Source organism: Eretmochelys imbricata, chromosome 9 (genome assembly GCF_965152235.1).
Source record: "Eretmochelys imbricata isolate rEreImb1 chromosome 9, rEreImb1.hap1, whole genome shotgun sequence".
Taxonomy (NCBI): Eukaryota; Metazoa; Chordata; order Testudines; family Cheloniidae; genus Eretmochelys; species Eretmochelys imbricata.
The window spans coordinates 31,427,567-31,447,777 of NC_135580.1; the positions used below are offsets into that span (position 1 = coordinate 31,427,567).

Sequence of the window (20,211 nt, forward strand, 5' to 3'; positions counted from 1 at the left end):
CATTAAGAACCTGAGCTTTCATTATGACCACTAACTGTTTTATGCATGAATATGCAATTCCTGCTTAATATGCAAAAACGGAAGATTAGTGACATATAGACACGCTGACAGAACATGTGGGGGTCTTAGATCATATTTTCAAAAGCGTATTTGAAGCCTATGTTTTGTTTTGTTTTTTCCAATCCTGAAGAACTACTATAGCAACAGCCAGAATGGCTTGAATGGGACTCCTAAACTTGGTGTTTGAACTTGAATTTAGGTTTCTAAGATGAACTCTGCTAAATTTGACATTGTATTTTTCATACTTTGTTTCCCCAGAGACATTTTTTTCGTAATTTAGGATCAATTTTAACATATGCCTTTTTGGGAACTGCCATCTCTTGCATTGTTATAGGGTAAGTGAAATTCACATCCTATTATTCTTGTTCAAGTTTAATATTAGTCGATTTTCCTCATAAAAGGGCACATGATTTACTTCACTGGTGTTAGGCTAACATGAAGGCATTTTCCTACACTATCTATTCATGACTTTCTTAAACAATGAAGTTCTATCTTTAGGTGAGGTTGAGATGGAAAATTCAAGATGCAGTCATGGTATAGGCCCAACCTTTTCCATGAGACCCTCAGTATCTTGCACACTTGGGCCCCAATTTGTGATCATTATATAGGCACATGCTGCCTTTTATAGTCATGTAGCATTAACATTTTATCTGTCCTGCAAGAAGGGAGCATTCTTCTTGGAGGAACACACTGTTCTTTAATGGCATTCCCTTTAAGGACAAGAAATCTCCAGAAAGACAGGAGGAATTTTAAGGTTCTTGAACTGTTTCTGAACCAAGGTTTCTGCAATGAGCTCTGCACCTGTACAGAGCCCTGCTGAAGCTAATGGAGCTCCTTACAGGGGTCTTCCCATGCAGAGCTCATTTCAGGGTTGGGACCTAAGACTTCATTAGCCATCTGTCTGGGATTGTGTGGAGTTGAAGGAGGGGAGCTTATTTTACAGGTTACAAGTTTGGGAATTTACTGATGGTTCAACTTTCAGGTTAGCAGCTCATTGAATCTTGTAGGTTACCTGAGATCCTGGTCTGTGTAACTCTGAAATGAGCCATTTAAGTTGTTCAGCATGGTGCGCAAGGATTTATGGTAGTGCTTCAATTTTATGCATGTGCTTTAATTTAGAAGTAATCAGACTTCTGAACCTAGGCAGAGTGCTTTCAAATTATGAAAGCAATTAACTCTTCTTGCTTTTTTATAACAGATCTTAAGTAAATTTAGATGGGTGGAGTCAAAATATATGTTCCTTTTCAACATCATCATAAAAGACAGAACTTTCACATTTAATGTCAATTCAGTATTATGAAAACATCAGTGCCTGATGGATTAGTCTGTAATTCAAAGTTTAATACTTGTTAAAACTATTCTTTCAATGGAAGCAAGACAAAAATGGGTATCTTGACATCAGAGTTAACTTTCTTTTCATCTTAGTAAGATTTGAAGTAGCCAACAGCAGACACAACTTGCATGTATTATAACAAACCCATCATCATGTAGGATTTTTTGGTTTTTATTATACTGCATTCTATGGTCACTCAGAATTTCACTGACAGTGGAGAGAAATGTAACCATCCTGCTCCAAAAGCACAGGTCCCTGCCACATGAGCTGAAGAAGAGTCTGGGTTAGCCATTAGCTGTGCATCTCCTGTCACAATTGAGAGGTTCTGATTCCCTCTGGTAGAGGGCAGAGATACACAAGCACACCGGGCAGTTTCTTACCGTGTAAACAGTTAGCCAAATGCTTACTGGTATAAATTGGCTTCAATGGAGCTATGCCAGTTTATACCAGCTAAGAATCTGGCCCAAAGGATCTACATTAATGGGTAGTTCCCCATGTGGGTGCATGTAATATATATACACAAAAGCTTGAATAATTTTTAAGATCAGTGCTACAGTGTATGCAAGTAACAGCAGCTGTATATCTGGAACCTGAAGAACTTAAGTGAGGAAGCTTGTTAAAACAGCATGCTAGGGATAAGAACTTTTGAGTCTTATATGTGAAAATGTCATTTATGTGGCACCAGGACTAACGGATAAATCGCCAAACGTCTGGACTTCCATTTAGATGCTTATCTGAATTATTTCCACTTTCAGGGTTTCCTCCACCTTGTTACTACTGCAGCTGGTTGAATAATATTCACCAAATAATATTCACAATTTTTTGCCAGATAATGCTGTGTTTTATTTTTTTATATCAATTATTTGATGAATATTTAGAAAATGACTATGTCAAGTTGTGGTTAGCCCCCTCCCTCCCTGCGACAGTCTCCTCATTCCTCCCACCCAGAGTCTTGTTGAAGGGTCCAGCAGTTCTGCCAGCCTCTCTGGGCCTGGATACCTCTCCTTCTGAATGCCTTCTCAACTCCCACTCATCCCCCACATCAACTTGTCACTCTAGCTCTCCTTACCCAACACCGCTTTCTCTAACTAGACTGACATCCTCATACAGGTGCTGCCAGCTCTATCTATCCTCTCCTGCTGTACCAGCTCTGCTCAGCTGCCCCAGCTGGATTCAGTAGAGCTGTGCCTGTGTACACCACTGGATGTGAATTTGGCCCCTGCTCTATATAATTCCACAGTAAGGGTGTGAAATGGGGGTGGAGTATTGGGTGAGCAGGGGTCGAGTCCCAGAGCATGCATTTTTTGGACCAGAGTGATGACCAAGCAATTTCCTGATGTGACAAGAGATTGCCATGCAACCACATTAATAATCCCATTGCAAGGCCAATGGGCCTGACTGCCTGGTCTTGTGACACCTTCTTGCCTCTTCTCTTGAGCACTTGGTTTTAATTGCTTGTCTTTGTCTGCAAAACACAGAGGCAATGGTAATGTATCAAGAGAAAATATTCAGAGCTGACATTGTCTGTGTCTTTGCCAACAAAGGCTATTATTTTTATTATTATTATCCAGATTATCCCTTGTGGGAGGGGGTCTACATGACTAACTCCTTGCTGAGATTCCCCCTGGTTATCCCGTAGTAGGGTCAGGCTTTGCCACCCCCTCATGGAAAAGGTCACAGACCCCCGGGATCCACAGGAGGTAAGGCACAGCTGCACAGAATCCCTGTGCCTCTGCACAATGTTTGACCCGTGGCAAGGCCCCCTAGATCACTGAAACCACAGCTCCATTGGAACCACGGTAGAAGGAACTGCTCCTACCTCCCCCAGGCTGCAGCTGCCCCAGGAGCACCCAAGAGAGGCTACACAGAAAGTTAATTCATTTGCCTAATTCTGCAGAGGGATGATGTGCATGCCCTCTCAGCTCTACATCCATCCCATCCAGTCTGTCCCTCTACCCTGTCAAAATCCTTCCCTGCAGATCAGAGGCTTCCTGTGGGCCTGGAGGGTAGAGAAGATGCCCATTTCTTTCACACAGAAAAGAGAGTTCCAAGTACAGTGTGCCTGTGTGCAGATCTCTATGGCCTGACCTGATTTCCTGATGTTATCACTCCTGTCTCTTTAGAGGCAATGATGTGGGTAAGGAGAGGTTGATAGAAGAGGGGTGGGGGGTGCACGCAACAGAGTGCCAGACCTGCTTGTTCCTGCCATAGAATTTTCCAAAGTTTGACTGGGGGCTGGTGCTGGCAAAGTCAGGGGAAGTTATATGTATATGTAACTTTTCATAATATTTTATCCTGGTTTCTAATGCAACCACTCACCACCCCTAGACTTCATAAGTCTACCTGGGTCATGCAGTGATAAAAGCACATAACAATGCGTCTTTTTTACTCTACCTTAGAGGTAACGCTTACCAAGTTTATTCTATTACACTGTGGAAATTATAGGCTGTTACAGCTGGCTCAGTGACTGGACTCTGGCTGATTTTAAGAGAAGCAATAGATAACTGTGGGGGTGGGAATAATTATGTGCATTTTTATGATCTTTTAATGCAGCTTAATAACTTAATACAACTTTGAAAACTCAATGAAATGGATCTTTCTAGTAGAAGATGAACTTGATTAGTTTTTCAAGGTTTTAGAATACCCTTCCAAGCACTGTAAAGGCAAAAAAAAAAAAAAATACTCCCAAGGGTGTTCAAGATGCTCCCTGGCCATTCTCAGCCAGTTTTGTTTGTAATTTCATAAGTTGGCCAAGCACAATGGTGTGTCAGAAAGAAATCATGTCATGTTCCCCATATCCTTCTGTTTCTAGACATCAGCGTTCTTAGATCTGTGCTGATCTGCACATGTGGCTTCAATGTATGTTGTCATTACATGTACAGTATCAAGTGAACATGATTATAGTAGAAAGGACAGTACATTCGAGTGATTACAGCAAAGAACTGAGTGTCTAGGTGTTCTGGCTTCTCTTCTCAGCTCTGCAATTGATTTCCCATGTGATACTGGGCAAGTCATTTAACCAACTTGTGCTTCATTTTCCCCTTTTGTAAAAAGGGAATAGCAATACTTACTAGATGCTTGTGTCACAGCTTTAAGTTCCTCTAATCGAAGACCATGTTCTATCTTAATGTTTGTTAATATTCTGTGTGGTGTAGTATAGCAGTGTACAAAACCTAGGTAGGGGTATATGATTCCCCCCTTCACATGGTGATCTGATGAGCAAAACTGCTGGCAACCTGAAGCCTGGGGGTTTCTCCAAGAGATACCTGGATAATTCAGTGATGGAGGCCATTTAATTACCCAGATGGATAGAAGCAAAACTCTTTGAAAACCGATGAGCGTCTCAAGGCTTCCATACAAAGAGGAAAGAATCCTGCTTCTCCACCACTACATCTGTATCCCCACAGGGACAGTAGCATGCCACCGGAGCAGTGTGCAGCTGGCTGGGTGGAAGAGCTGAGGGAACAACTGCTCTGGCATGTTGTCCTTTTGGCAGCATGATTTATAAGTTCACACCTGTGTCTTTAACACCAGGGAAGGGGTATGGCAATGAGAAGTGGGGTTTGTTAGGAAGCTAAACAATGGAAGCATAGAAATAGAGATAGCCGTGCTATTAGTCACACAGCAGGCCTAAGGAGTGCATATGGGCAAGATTCATGGGAAAGAGCCCTGTTTTTTCTTAGGTTGTTGGTTTTCCATGAGAAATGCACCCCACGCCTTGGCTATTCCACTCTTCTGTTGGTCTTGCTCCAGCAGGAAATGAAGTGCATAGGAAGTTCTAGGATACATAGGGCTCGCTTCCAGAGAACCCCCTTTTAATGAGAAGGACATGGGCCCTTGATACAGAGTTGTAAAGATACAAATTCTTCCCAAGTTTCATGAAACAATATAATCACAGCTAACCTTGGGGGGCGTGTATTTGGAGTTGTCTTCTCAAAGACTCTATCAGATGGGGGTAGTTTCTATTTTTCAATTTTTAAGACAACAGTTAAAGTAAGTGCCACTTTTAATGTTTTTTCCTGTGATTTCCCAGGCAGCATGTCCTAAGGAGAATATTCTGTGTCTTGGTATTTCAGGATGCTTTGCCAGCCAATCCAGTGAGCCTTGCATCCTTTTCCACAGTCAGACTGACGTTGTATAGGTTTATGAGAAAGCAATATAAGTCCTCTAAACTTTGAAATAAATAACTGAATGTGAGTCTCTAGACTGAGGGACTATTTTTTAATACAAAAGAGATTTATTGTTGTCATTTTTAATGCTGAAAAAGCCCGTAGGCCAGAGCCCTGCTGAAATGCAGTAATCTAAGTGCTTGTAAACCCTTTCCCCAGCATTGTCAAGTGTGAAGATCCACTTCTTGAGTCTTGCTTCGCATTTGGGATTTGACTCCACTACACTCTGAGAGGTGCCCCAACAATACAGTGATGGCAGGTGGCCCTCTAATTACCTACCTGGATAGAAATGAAACTCTTTGAAATCATGGTTTCTATCTGAAACTGTAACTCTGCCCAGGCTGGCTCAAAAATGGGAGCAGCATCTGAGGTTTATAATCCATATGGACAGTCGGTATGTCTGCACTGTGCACCCACTCAGAGAAAGAAATGAAAAAGAAAGAGGAAAGGAAAGAGAATTAAAAACTTGGTAGAAAGAAGAGAGACAGTAAACTCCAAAAGGAAGAGCTTCACTCCAGAGAGAAGAGATGGGGGTAGGGGAGAATTAGTCGTTGTAATAAAGGCCAGGAAGTAGACAGCAAAAAGACTGAAAATAAAGTAGTTCCTTATTGCAGAATATTAGCCATGTATTTAAAGTGTGTGTGTGTGTGCGTGAGCACACAGGCAAGTATCTATGTCTGTATATCTTTGCTGCAGCCTCCCCCTCTAATTCGGGTGGTTGGGCTTACTATAGGGTGGCTGGGTGGTATTTAGTGCCCTAAGATACACAGGAGGTCAGACTAGATGATATGAAGATATCTTCTGGCCTTAAACTCTACGACTATGAATTTGCGCCATGCTCTCTGTCCTACTGACTTATAGAGCAGCTCACTGTAAACAACCCAATGCCTGCCCTGATAGGTGTTATGGTTGTTAGCCTGTGCAGCTTGTTACAATCAGTCACCTTAAAAAAGCAAGACAGTTGGTGCAGATCTGAAGTAAAGAAGTGGGAAACCACATCTATATCACAGAAGCCTTTGGTGAGCTGCCAAGAGTGACCTGACAGGAGTAGCTATGATGGTACTTGCCATCTCTGTTGTAAATCACTGCTTTTGCAAGACAGGGTGAGTCTTCTGGAGCTGGACAGAGGAACAGCGTGGCACTTGGATGGGAAAGCCATAATCCGGTGCCCCCAGTTGTGGGAGTGGGAGACAGTGAACCACGAGCTCTTAGTGTGAGCCGTGAGTATTGCTCGGGCATCATTGCTTTAAACCAAATACTGTGCTAAAGTATGCCAGGCCATGCTTGTCACTCACAGACACACCATATATGAAACTACAAAACTTCCCCCTCTGGCCAATTCCTCCCCTTTGCACCTGAGTAAGTCTGAGTAGTGAAGCTTACTGCAGAGAGATCAGTAGAAAGGTGAAGAAATCCTCCCCCCAAGCTGTGAAGCCTCAGCAAAACTGCGACTGCATCTCCATGTCAAGAGATGGCAGCTGAGTCTGCACAGTGGCAAATCCACTGGCCCTGACTCTGTTCCTCCTGAGGTCAAGCCCCAGCCCTTCTGCATGAGGATGCAGGAGAAATTCTGAGTGTGCAGGATCCCATCCATCATGAGTTCAATCACACTGCTTCTGCTCCATGGGGGGCCCTACAATCACACAGAGGCCAGGGCAGTATTTTGGTTTCATTGAATTTTTGGTGGGGTTAGTTGCTTTTAAATAAAGGTCCCTATCACTAACTGCTGCCTGGCTGGCGTTCTGTTCTCTGGGACTTTATTTTTAAGATAGCTCTGCTAATCTGATGGGAAGCATCTTTCGGAATCAATGCCTGTGGTAGGTATTTTCAATTTTCTTGAAGCTGGATGAGAGACCAACTTAATTGTAGAAGTTCTGATACCTTGCTATGTGCCTATTCGAGCGAAAGGCCAGAGTGAGTGGCAGGGGGAGCAGGAAGACTTGGGTTATTTTTTCTTAAAAACACCATCATTCTCCAGATCGGCATCCTCAGTCCAGGCCGAGGCAAAGTTGTCAACACATGAGAACTCTGATTATTTTCTTAAACTTGGCTTTATCAGAGATTTTTGATTTGGTTTCACTTGGGTTATCTTGGATTGCAACACCAATAACACATTTCATATATTCAGAATGCAGTACATTTTCATTCACTTACTCATATTTTTCCAGCTTGTCTATTAGCCTTGGCAAGGAGATATCGTTTTCCTGGAATCCAGAGCTGTGTGAAATATGCCACTCAAACAGCAAAAGTATTTGTTGGAAGGCCAAATTCAAGTGTGACCTGCCTTCGTGACTGCAGTGAGTTCTGCCTAAGTAAAGAGTAAAATTGAGTAAAAGAGTAAAAAAAAGAGTAAAAGCAGGATTTGTCTCAGAGTACGAATGACTGTGTTGAAGACAAATCATGGAATATAAACAGCACATGTGGTCAATGTTATAAGGATTTATTCCAAGGTCAACATCATTTCCTGGCCCATAATGGTACTTTAATTCTGTTATGTTTTGAGCTAAGAGCATAGCATTTTGTAATACAAAAATATAGGTTTGCCTTCTTGTTGCTCTCACCTTTAACCTTAATTCCCTCAGCCATTTTTGCAATGTATGAAGATTACTCAGAAGATTTATTGGTTTCAAATTGGTGACAAAAATATCTGAAACCTGAGTTTATTAGTTGGACATTAACTTGTCTTCCCCCTTTTCCCTTGCATTCAGCTCCTTTTTTTACTGTATAAGTACTATTCAGCTGCTTGAATCTGACAGTCTTGAAATAAAATTCCTCTCCTATGGTAATCGGTTAAAAACTGTTTCAGGCCTGTTTTAGAATCCTTAACTTTATCTTCTCTTCAAGTGATTTGTTGTTATCCTGTTTAAAATTCACTTAATCCAAAGATTAAACCCATGGATCATCATTTAGAAACAGTTTGCATCTGGTTTCCAACCCAAATCCTACTTCCCTCTCGTCCCATCCCCCCCAAAATGCTTTGAAACATGGAAGTCATTTTCATCCTGATGCGCGTGTGCAACTTCCAATGGGAATTTTCCGTGTGCATAAAGGGAAGGATACTCTATACTCTGTAGCAGGAATTGACAACCTTTGGCACGCGACCTGTCAGGGAAATCCACTAGCAGGCCGGGATGGTTTGTTTACCTGCAGCATCCGCTGGTTCAGCCAATCGCAGCTCCCACTGGCCGCAGTTCGCTGTTCCAGGCCAATGGGGGCTGCGGGAAGCGGCAGCCAGCACATCCCTCGGTCCACGCCCTATTGATAGTTTCTGTTAGCTACAGTAATCTAACCGTTAGCTGCCACAGCTTTAAATCCTAGTCAAGATAAAACCTATGAGGTCACTATTAAGTGTTACAATAGAGAATGCATGAGATGAAGCTGGCATACATATTGTTTTTCTGTATCTATTAGAGGTGGAAGTGGTGAATGCTTTATGGAGTGTTGGGGTGTGCTGTCAACGTCCTTGCAGGCAAAGTGAAAGTAGCAAGAAATGCTGGGGACTTTTCTCTTGACTTCTCATTTTCATGGTTCCAAGGGTTTGTGTGAGTGGGGTGTATCGGGATATGAACATAACTGTCCAATCAAACAAGGGTGGGTTTGTACTACTGAAAATATAGACTTCCAAACTGCTGCTTCTAACTCTCTTTTTTGGGATAACAGGCATATTATTTCCATTGATGTGCAGCTTAACTAGGCTGTGTTCAATGAATTTTTAGTTGGAAATGCTCTATCTAGCAGAAAGAGCAGTGAGATCTCCCTGCAGATTTTTTCCTTTTTATTTGTCAACCTTTTTTTCTCCCTGAAAATGAAGCTGACTTCAGTTTCCTTCTGCTCAACAGTAAAAAGAACAGGAGTACTTGTGGCACCTTAGAGACTAACAAATTTATTAGAGCATAAGCTTTCGTGGGCTACAGCCCACTTCATCGGATACATAGAATGGAACATATAGTAAGAAGATATATATATACACATACAGAGAAGGTGGAAGTTGCCATACAAACTGTAAAAGACTAATTAATTAAGATGAACTATTATCAGCAGGAGAAAAAACTTTTGTAGTGATAATGAAGATGACCCATTTAGACAGTTGACAAGAAGGTGGCCATCTTGGTGATCACTACGAAAGTTTTTTTCTCCTGCTGATAATAGCTCATCTTAATTAATTAGCCTCTTACAGTTTGTATGGAAACTTCCACCTTCTCTGTATGTATATATATATCTTCTTACTATATGTTCCATTCTATGCATCCGATGAAGTGGGCTGTAGCCCACGAAAGCTTATGCTCCAATAAATTTGTTAGTCTCTAAGGTGCCACAAGTACTCCCGTTCCTTTTGTGGGATACAGACTAACACGGCAGCTACTCTGAAACCTGTTCAACAATAGTTAAGCTGTTCTGGCCCCATCGTAACATGAGACAGAACTTGCTGATGATATTGACACATTCTCAGAAGACTCTCTGCTTCCATTTCTCATTAAGCATTCAGCCCACGCTGGAGGAGTTCAACGTGCAATAGCAGTTTACACTTACTATGCACTGCAAGACTCTCGGGATTTGATTTTTTTTTTCTACCTAGACTACTTCATAGATATTTAGACAGTTTGGCAAATGTCAGGTGGGTGTTTACTTTTGCACTTAGGTTCTGGGGTTATTTTATATTCCTTTCAGACTCAAGATCCATGGAATTGTACAAATGGTACATACTGAGCTGAAACAATGTTGAGTTTATAATCTAACTTTATTCTTAGGTTACGGATAGGCTGTAATATGACTTGGAAACCAAACCTTTGTTGCTATGTTCTTCAGAAAACCAAAACCAAATGTTGTTTGGCTTGAATCTACTCATGCTATACAATCAGGGCTATGTGATTCTTTTGAGTATTGGAAACTGTTTCTCGCAGGGAATGATGGGGCCATATTAAGGGTAACAGGAAAACCTTTAGAGCTCTCTACTTTCTAAGTTAGGCAAGTACATTATTCAAGTAGCATCTAACTGCTGCATCATGTAGCTCCTGATCATTTCTGTATTTTAGTTTAGAGCTACCTCAGAGAAGTTAATCAACATCTCATTCCTCATTAAAAGAATCTATTTTTTCCAGCACTTGCACCAGCAAGAGATCTAAGGAAGACAACAGAGCCTGCTCTTCCTGTGCATGCTGCCCACAAATAAAGCTGTGTGCTGTCTCCACTCTTTCACAGCGCATGCACACAGCTTTGTGGCAGGCACAGAAATTGTGGGGGCTTATTAAGTATCTTGATGCTGCAGAGATTAATTGGAGGAGAAAGAAGGGAGAGGAATTCCCTAGAGCTGGACTAAAAAAAAAAGTTACAAGTAATTATCTCGTAAACTCAATGAAGATGTTAGAGTTTAATCATTACTAATAATCTTCTGAAGCCCCCTATACGACCCATATGAATGTCTGGAAAGAAGGGAACATGAAGGAGATCTTCACTTTATGATGTAAACCATGTATTTGAATACTACATGTGTACGGTACTCTTTGTATTGTTCACTGCCTTCCTGGTTCAGCTTGGACTGACATCTGAATGTACGGACTTTCGTTTGGTTATGGACCAGCATAGTACAATGTTGTCTGCTCTGAGCTATGCCAGATAATCAGGAAGAGTTTTAGATTAGAAAAAAACCCAAACAGTCCTATCCTCTGTCCAAGGGAGGCAACCTGTACTGATCACCAGCATGTGAATGGCTGGTGCATTTGTTGGTAAACATATAGTTTACTGCTCCCAGAGTGTGGGCCTGATTCTCCTCTTGGTGCAATATTGAGTAACTCTGTTACAGTCAAGTTAATTATATCAATGCAACGGAGAGGAAAAACTCCATTGATTACAAGGGAACTATTCTTGATTAACTGTAATGTACAAGTATAAATATGGCAAACACAAAACAGATTGATCAAATATGAGATTAGAGAAGCTGGAGCATGTACGCTTAGTGATGGTAGGGTCTAGGAATTTGCTTTGGGCCCATCTCTAATTATAGATTTATTGTGGTAAGCTTTTACTATGGAAGGCAGACAAATAGCTAATTTTTATGAATGTTCTGAATTTAGGAATAAGAAGATGTGCTAAATTAAGGTACCGATATAAAAAATGCTTTCCAGACCATTAACACCCACACAAACCTGAAAGCATTTCCAGGATTATTTCAATGCAGTCAAGTCTGTCTGTTGATGCAAGTTCCGTGGTTAGACTAGAATTTGAGACCGTTTCAATTTACAGCTGACACTGTTCCTTGAGGCAGAGTTGAAGCATGCGAAAATACTGTTTCAGTTGTCATAAACAGATGTGGAAAACAGCAGGACGACATTATTTGCATCTCACAGAGAAACCCTTAAGCATGTAAAGGATAGTGAAATAACTGCATTACAGTGGATATTAAAAGGCGAAAAACAACCACCACTTGGGAAATGAGAGCCCAGTGCAGTGTGGACAGAATGAAATCTGACTTGGTTCTGGACATGGTACATACATCATCTCTGTATTTAACCAGTGACTTCTTTTATTGTGCCCTCTGCTGGCAAAATGTGTGAATGACCGCACTGCCTGGAAAATAGTAGCAAACAGTTTGCCCCTTCCACAGAGAAACCCCACAAGGGGACCTGAATAAGAAAGAGGAAACTTCCATGAGGTTCCTCCTTTTTGCAGAGTTTCTTCCCTCTGGGTATTAGGGTTTGTCCTTACACTAGCCCGCAAACACCAGAACCTGCAGCATGGCTCCTTGGAGATCAGCCAGAGAACTTCCTGTACCGCTATGCTAATTCTGCAGCCCCAGCCAAACCTGCCATTCATCAGGTTCCCTGACAGCTGAGCTCCCAAAGAACCATGCAGCCAGGCTTCTCCAGCTGCAGCTCCCTTCGGGATCTCCCCACCGGCAAGATGGGGCTCATGGAGAGACATACCATCTGGGGCTATGTTATTTTTGCAGGAATAACCTCCGCAGGGCTAGTGGAGTGGATGATGTGCAGTCAGTCTGACCCTGCACTCTGTCTGCACAGTCTCTCAGGAATGACCCCAGACCCAAAGGGAGGCGTTCGGCGAATCCAGGAGGAAGGGGGGATATGCTGCCTATGAGGTAGCTGTTCTCCCTCACAGGATGGGAGATCTGTGAATAGGTCATGGGTATAGTTAGGCTCACACTATGTACTGGATCATCCATTCCAGATATCATAAGTTTACTTTTGGAGAGCGAGCCACGGCATCCAGCATACATACTTCTTGCTCCTAGATAGAGATAGGCAGTGGAAGGAATGAAGTGACCCCTTTCACGAATGCAGGAGTTTGTCTATCAGTTTGTGAAGTGCTCTGGGCTGCTTCAGGATGAAAGGCTTGATAGAAACTTAAAACAGACTAGACAATTCCTATCCTAGTCTGGCAGCCTGGACAATCAAAAACAACTCACTCACTGCCAGCCTGACAAACGGCTGACCTACATTTACAAATGCATTTACAGGCTCATCAATGCATCTGACCTACAGCTAAACATGAGAGCTGGCCTTCTGCCTGTGTTTCCTTGTAAATGCCCACCCAAAGCCAAGCAATGGATGGTTTGCTTGCCCATCCCTTCCTGTTTTGGCTCTGCCCACCAACTTGACCCCATGCTGTACTTCCCTTTCTGCTGAAGTGCACTCTGGAGCACAGTTGGACTCATGAGGAGGGTGTTCGCAGGGAAGCTAATGCCAGTTTTCATTTCAGCCTCGGGGTGAATGCCCTAGTCACTCAGTGCAGCCAGACTATCTAAGTGCAGGTCAGTCAGATCAGCAGGTTGTCCACCAAGGAAGGGAAATGACATTTTTAAAACAATAGAAAGGAGACTTCCTTCTGCTCCAATATCAGTTGTTTTCAAGTTTTTAGAAGCACCATGGAGCCCTGCCAGAGTATGTACTTAGTTGACTTTACTCTCCTTTTAGTACATGCTATCTGAGGAGGAACTCATCACATGACACAATTTGCAGCCCTATCTGGTGAGAGATCATGCACCAGAATATGAAATCACTCATTTCACTTTTGCCACACCAGTGCTTCAAGCGGAGAAAGCAGCAGCACTCCCCTGGAGCATGTCCTTCCCCCCCACTTTCCCACTTCTTTCTTCTTGTTTTGTACTCCTCCCATTTTTTCTTTTATTCTATTTTTTGCTTTTAAATGATGATTTCTCCCCAGCCATTGCTCATGCCCCCTTACCCTCCCTTATTTTTTACCCCCTGTCTTTTTCCCAGTCTCCCTGTTTTAAAGGGCTCACAGAGAGGAAATGACTAGATCAGATTTCGTCTGCATCAAAAACTTTCCGCATGAGACTGGGTGCCTTAGATCCTGGTCCCTCTCACAGCCAGCTGCAAACCTGATGCAGTGGAAATCACTCCCCCAAAGCCATTGATTGTGCCTTACCTGACCTTGGGCCTCCCCACACTGCTTAGCTCCTCTGTGGAGCTGAGCAGTAAACAAGCTAGACCAAAGTGGCAGGACTTAGTGCTAAACCACTTCAGCCTCTGCCCCCATTATTGGGCTCTTCCCCTAGTAGGACTGTGTGTGTTTCTGTCACAGCTGCTCCTCTATCACATTGAGTCTGTGCACTGTGAAGAAGTGGAGTGTTACTGGTAGAAACTTTTCTCTATGAAAAGGATAATGACAAGTAGCTAAAAATCAGCTATGAGAATGTAGGTCCATATACAATATTTTTGATTTAGACCGTGCAAAATGAAAAAAATTGTATGCCTACAAAAAGATATGGGGGGTGATGATGTTTTAGCCAGATTTGGCCAAAGAAGGCATATTAAAAATGTTTTCCTCCCTTGCTGAGATGTACTATTGGTGGTGACTTACTTGAAGGCTTTCTTTGCAGGAGAGTAAAGATTATTCACGGTCTATTTCACCTATCCAGAAGTTAAATCCTAGAGTGAGTCCGCATATAAGCACATCAAGTTTAGTAATCTTCTCTGTAGAACAATCTTCCTGATTTCTCTGATTCTTGGTTTTTGATTGCAGAAGTTTCTGATACTGATCATGCACAAAGTGAACATTTGTCCTCTGGAAAGTTCTTCAGGATGCTTCAGAGATAATGATCTTACTTTCAGTAACTGAGACTCAGGGACTCCATTATTTTTCCAGAGTTCACCTTGTTTTCAAGAATAGGCAGAGAGCCTTGGAGAGCAGGAAAATAAACAGACGGCAACATAAATAAATAATATGTGGTATCATTTCACAGAGATCAAAGTATTTATATGATTAAGGATTTTATGATGCAGCATAAGGAGACATTTTGCAGCTCTTCTACAGGGTTAAAAGGCCCCTTACATTGTGAAGGAAACCATTCTCACACTGTGTTTCCAGAAAGAGGAATGAGATGGGGCCAGAGGTTGGGTGGAGGTCAGTTCCCACCCCCCATGAGAGGGATACAACAAACCTCTAATACTTTGATATTAATAGTTAATAAGGAAATAAAAACCAACGCTTATGACACCCTGGGCTCTCCTGAAGTTTCATCTCCAGTCTGTGTTCTGATCAGTCTGCTGTTCCTTCTCCTCCTCCTGGTCCCATCTTTGGCTAAGAAAGGGTTTTCCAGGAACAGCCAAAGCCCTTTACTGTATGAAGAATCTGCATTTGTAGGGCTCCTGCAATCCTCTTGGTTTGTCATGAGTAAGCCTGGGAAAAGTTTTATTCAAAGGAGCTTTTGGGCTGCCCCAACAGACGTTGCTCTGTCCTCTTTCAATTCAAAGTCGTGCCACTTGGTTTGAACAGCTGTTCTCTAATGTGTTCATTAAATTAACAGCAATACCTGAATCAGAAAGGCAATCCTCGTAATTTTTCCCTGTTGAATGATCCCTAGTATAAAAGCCCTTCCTTAAGACCCATGTCTTTCCTAATGAGCTGACCTGGATCATCCCTTCCATCTGGAATGAAAACAATGAGCTGTCCATCTTACTGCTGTTTAAAAGAAGAGACATTCCTTCTGTGGATCTGTTTCTTATAGTTAGAATTAGAGACATTCAGAAATTTTGCTCTATAGTGTTGTCATTTGGCAAGTTCATGGGCCTTTTCATTCAAAGATCTCAAAGGGTTCTACAAATATTAATTGGCCTTCATATCCCTCCATGAGGAAGGAAAATTTTATTCCTATTTTACAGACTGCGGAAATCGGAGCACCAAAAGTTTAAGGGACTTCCCAGTGTCACACAGTATGACAGTGGCAGAGCCAAGATATAAAATCTGTGGGATAAGGGCTAATCCTCTGCTCTAAGCATGAGGTTAGGATGGAACATCCACAATACAACTCAATACAATGCATCCAACGAAGTGGGTATTTACCCACAAAAGCTTATGCTCCAATACGTCTGTTAGTATATAAGGTGCCACATGACTCTTTACCGCTCATACAACTCTCGCATCTCTCAGATATTAATTTCCTCCATCCAAATGGTAGTTCAAAACCTCACATACACTGGAACAGGGGTAATTGTGGTGGCCCTTTGATTATGCTGGCCACTATGTCATAGCCAGAGGGATTGTAAATATCAGTCAGTTACCACACAGGCTGACCTAAATCACTGAAGCCTAAATCACATTCAGCATCTTTCCAGGATGATGAGTCTGAAAGCTCTGTTCTAACTAGGAGGAATGCTCTTTCTGGATATTGAATCATTCCCTCAACACAAGAAAGCTCTTTTCATGTATTTTACAGAATCTGTTTGAAGATGCTGCCATATCACTCCTGAAACTTGTTATATTTTTAATAGGTGGGATGTTTGACTGTAGCATTTGAGCATTCTTTCCCTAGCCATTAGACATCTGGATTTCAGGCCAGCTACATTTCTGTTCACATGTATTGAGATTTTTTGAGAAGAAGAAACAGTGAGCTGTAGCTCGCGAAAGCTTATGCTCAAATAAATTGGTTAGTCTCCACGGTGCCACAAGTCCTCCTTTTCTTTTTGCGAATACAGACTAACACAGCTGCTACTCTGAAACCTGTCAAAGGAAATGATTACATTGCTCTGGGAAATCCACTAGATGGTGATCAAGATCCATAGGCTGTATAACACTCCAGATCCCAATCCAGTAAAAGAATGGTTTGACTCTGTTCTGAAGTGTGTGTATGTGCAATTAAGGAGCAAAGCATAGTAGAATTTGTCAGTGGCATAGCTGGGCATTTTTCATAATTCTTATATCAGAGAAAGGACAAGAAACCAATTCCAGAGATGGTGTCCGAGTTTGAACAGGAATATATTTGAGATGGTTTGGATAAAATGTTTGAGGTTCAAAAGGTTCATTCCCATTATATCTCCCATTATATATTTGTCTTGCTTTTGAACATCCTGTTACCAGGCTGGATTGCTGTAGAAGCAATGAACCAGACATTTTCTGCCCAATTTTGCACACCCAAGTGAGTCACACAAGGCTTGGCTAAACATCCAGACTTTTGAACTTTAGCCATTAAATTATATATACTGCCTCTACATGTGGTGTATGGAAGAGGATTGGGGGAAGGATGGTCCTGCATTTAGGCCACATGACAGGAAAGTGGAGTTCAGGGTTCTGTCCCAGCTCTGGTGCTACCTTGGGCAAGTGACACAGGCAGTTTTTCAAACTTGTTCTCTAAATTGTATGATTATGTACATTATTTTAGCTTTCCCATGTGTTTGCTTTACACAGATCCTATGGTTTGACAACTGTTTTTGTTCATAGAGATAAACCAGAGGTTGGCAAGTTTTAATGGCTGACTTCAGTGACATAAATGCAGCTTGTTTTAAACAACGCCAAGACCTCCCATATAACTGTGGTTCCTTCGGCCTGGTCTACACTTAACAAACAGATCGACGTAGCTGCTTCGCTCAGGGCTTGAAAATTTTTGCTCTGAGTACCGTGGTTAGGTCGATCTAAGAGCCGGTATAGACACAGCTAGATTGATGGAAGAATTCTTTTTTGTTGACTTAGTTACTAACTCTTGGGGAGATGGATTAATTACATCAAAAGAAAAACTCCTTCCATCAATATAAGGTAAGGTAATAAGGAAGCATCTACTCTACAATAGCATAGGTACAACATTCAGCAGTGCCTCTGGAGCCCTTGTATTATAGATGTGGCCTGACATTGATACATGTAAGATTTATACATGTAAGATTTACTGAATGTAAGAGTCTTACATGTAAGATTTACTGAATGTAGTAAAGAAGATAGGGATTGAGATTTGCATCTAACTATCCCTCAAACTTTGTATTTCATTCTTCAAAAATAGATCCACCCAACTTCCTCTTAAGGATTCTGGGTAATGTAGTGTAACAAGCAATTTCCAATCAAATATTTTAGTATAATTAGGGCCACTGATAGAGGCAACACTTTAGCTCAAATTTTCATACATTATGCCTAAATTTTGGCAGCGCAATAGGTGGCCTGATTTACCACACTATTTATTTCGTTGCCTAAGGATGGATTTAGGTGACTAAGCTTTAAGAACCCAAGTTTGAAAATGTTGGTCTAAATACACATATGATAAAAAGACAATAAATATAGAAACACTTGTAACAACTGAACTGGTGATCATAGTCCAGTTTCTAGCACACAAATGTCCATCATAAATCCCATTACAATCAACACTCCTAATTGGTAATGTGTATCCTTTTAGCAATCATGGCATGGAGCTGGTTTTACCTTACCACTCCTATATTTAGCCCCTCAAGGTTAGGATGGAAGCACTATTTGGAGGAAGTTGGAGGAAGCTAACATTGTAACTGTATTTCCTCTATGGCTAAGCAGATGCTTTCTGTCCCTGGGGCTGTCAAGCTGGCATCATTCATGAATGCGTAATTCATTTAAAAATAAATGGGAAGAGAAAGTAGTAGTCAAATCTGACAAAAATTAAGATCTAATGATAACTGAGTGCACAAATCCTGTCATTTTTTCTCCATGAGGCAAGATGTGCAATGCAAAAGAGCTCCAGAAAACCTTATTAACTTGTCTCTTTAACAGTGCCTGCTGCTTGATATGTAATTTTTTCACAAAGGAATAGATGAATTTATTAATGACACGTTGGCATGTTATACGTTAATACTAATATAAGGTAATGTTAACAGTTATCATACAGGCTATAAGTTGTCCTATTTATATACCACACTAATTTATGACAGTTGTATAATTAGATACAGGTCTCACACAAATGGATGCCCCACTGCCCCAGCACATGATCACAAATCAGACATGCAGCAGCGTGGCTGAAAGTACATAGAATATCAGGGTTGGAAGGGACCGCAGGAGGTCATCTAGTCCAACCCCCTGCTCAAAGCAGGGCTAATCTCCAATTTCTCCCCCAGATCCCTAAATGGCCCCCTCAAGGATTGGACTCACAACCCTGGGTTTAGCAGGCCAATGCTCAAACCACTGAGCTGTCCCTCCCCCCTGATACATGTGATACATGTATTGTCTGTAAAGGAATCTTATTATCTTTTACCCTAGTGTCTCTGGAAGTTATGCATGCTAATGAGGGAGCAATAGCACTTCTCTTTGAAAAGAGCCCAAACATGCCCCACGGAGGAACCAAGGTAATAAGCCCTGAGGCTGCAGCAGTGAGGAAACTACCATTGGCTTGGGGCATGGACTGCTGGCGAGTGGCACCAAGGGTCCCTTTGGTCCCACTGAAACAGGTTCATGTTGGTAAATTATATACTATAGCAACACTGACTGATCTACAGTGGCTGGTTAGGAGATTACGCTGCCATATCAGGACAATTGACAATCTGTATAATGGTCACAGATCCTAGAAAGCAGCCTTTTGTGGCTGCTCACTAGGACAGCTGTGGGGGAACTCAATTCTCTTCTGCTTAGCTACTATCCGCTTGCCTGGGTCTCAGCAGGCTGCAGCCCTGTTTCCTCTCTGGCACATTTCCTGGGCACTGACTCTCAGTCAGCTACTCCTTCATGGAAATGGACATAAGAACGGCCATATTGGGTCAGACCAAAGGTCCATCTAGCCCAGGATCCTGTCTTCTGATAGTGGTCAATACTAGGTGCCCCAGAGGGAATGAACAGAACAGTAATCATCAAGTGATCCATCCCCTGTCGCCCATTCCCAGCTTCTGGCAAACAGAGGCTAAGGACTCCATCCCTGCCCATCCTGACTAATAGCCATTGATGGACCTCTCCTCCATGAACTTATCTAGTTCTTTTTGGAACCCTGTTATAATCTTGGCCTTCACAACATCCTCTGGCAAAGAATTCCACAGGTTGACTGTGTGTTGTGTGAAGAAACCCCCTCAGCCTTTTAGACCAGTGCTGACCCCCAAGATCCCCACATACTACCTCCTGTCAATTAGAACTTCATCCCAAAGGTGTGAAGCTTATGGTTTACAGTGTAACTTTCTGAGGGGCACTCATTTGTGATGCATACAACACACACGCTCAAACTTTGCCCAGCCTAGCACAGTTGCTCCTCTATACTTAAATCATATAAAACACAGGAGGGTGCGGATCGTACAAAACCATCAACATCTGAAACCACAACGTCCCTTCCCTTGTGAGTCTTTGGGGGACTAACTGGGTCCAGGCAGGCAAGCAGATTGGGTGTGCCCTGATTTGTGCACATGATCACACAGCTCACACAGGCTGTTACATACTGGCTGGTTCCTCGACCTCATGGAATCTCTTGCC

At 42.2% G+C, this 20,211-nt stretch overlaps 1 protein-coding gene across 1 annotated transcript in view; it reads left to right on the plus strand.

Annotated features, from left to right (window-relative positions):
* Positions 1-20,211, plus strand: part of SLC9A9 (solute carrier family 9 member A9) — a 320,114-nt gene that overhangs the window by 26,645 nt on the left and 273,258 nt on the right. Inside the window, exon 4 of the mRNA XM_077826749.1 lies at positions 319-395. Within this exon, the coding sequence (XP_077682875.1) occupies positions 319-395 (77 nt within the window). The remainder of the gene's footprint in view (positions 1-318; positions 396-20,211) is intronic.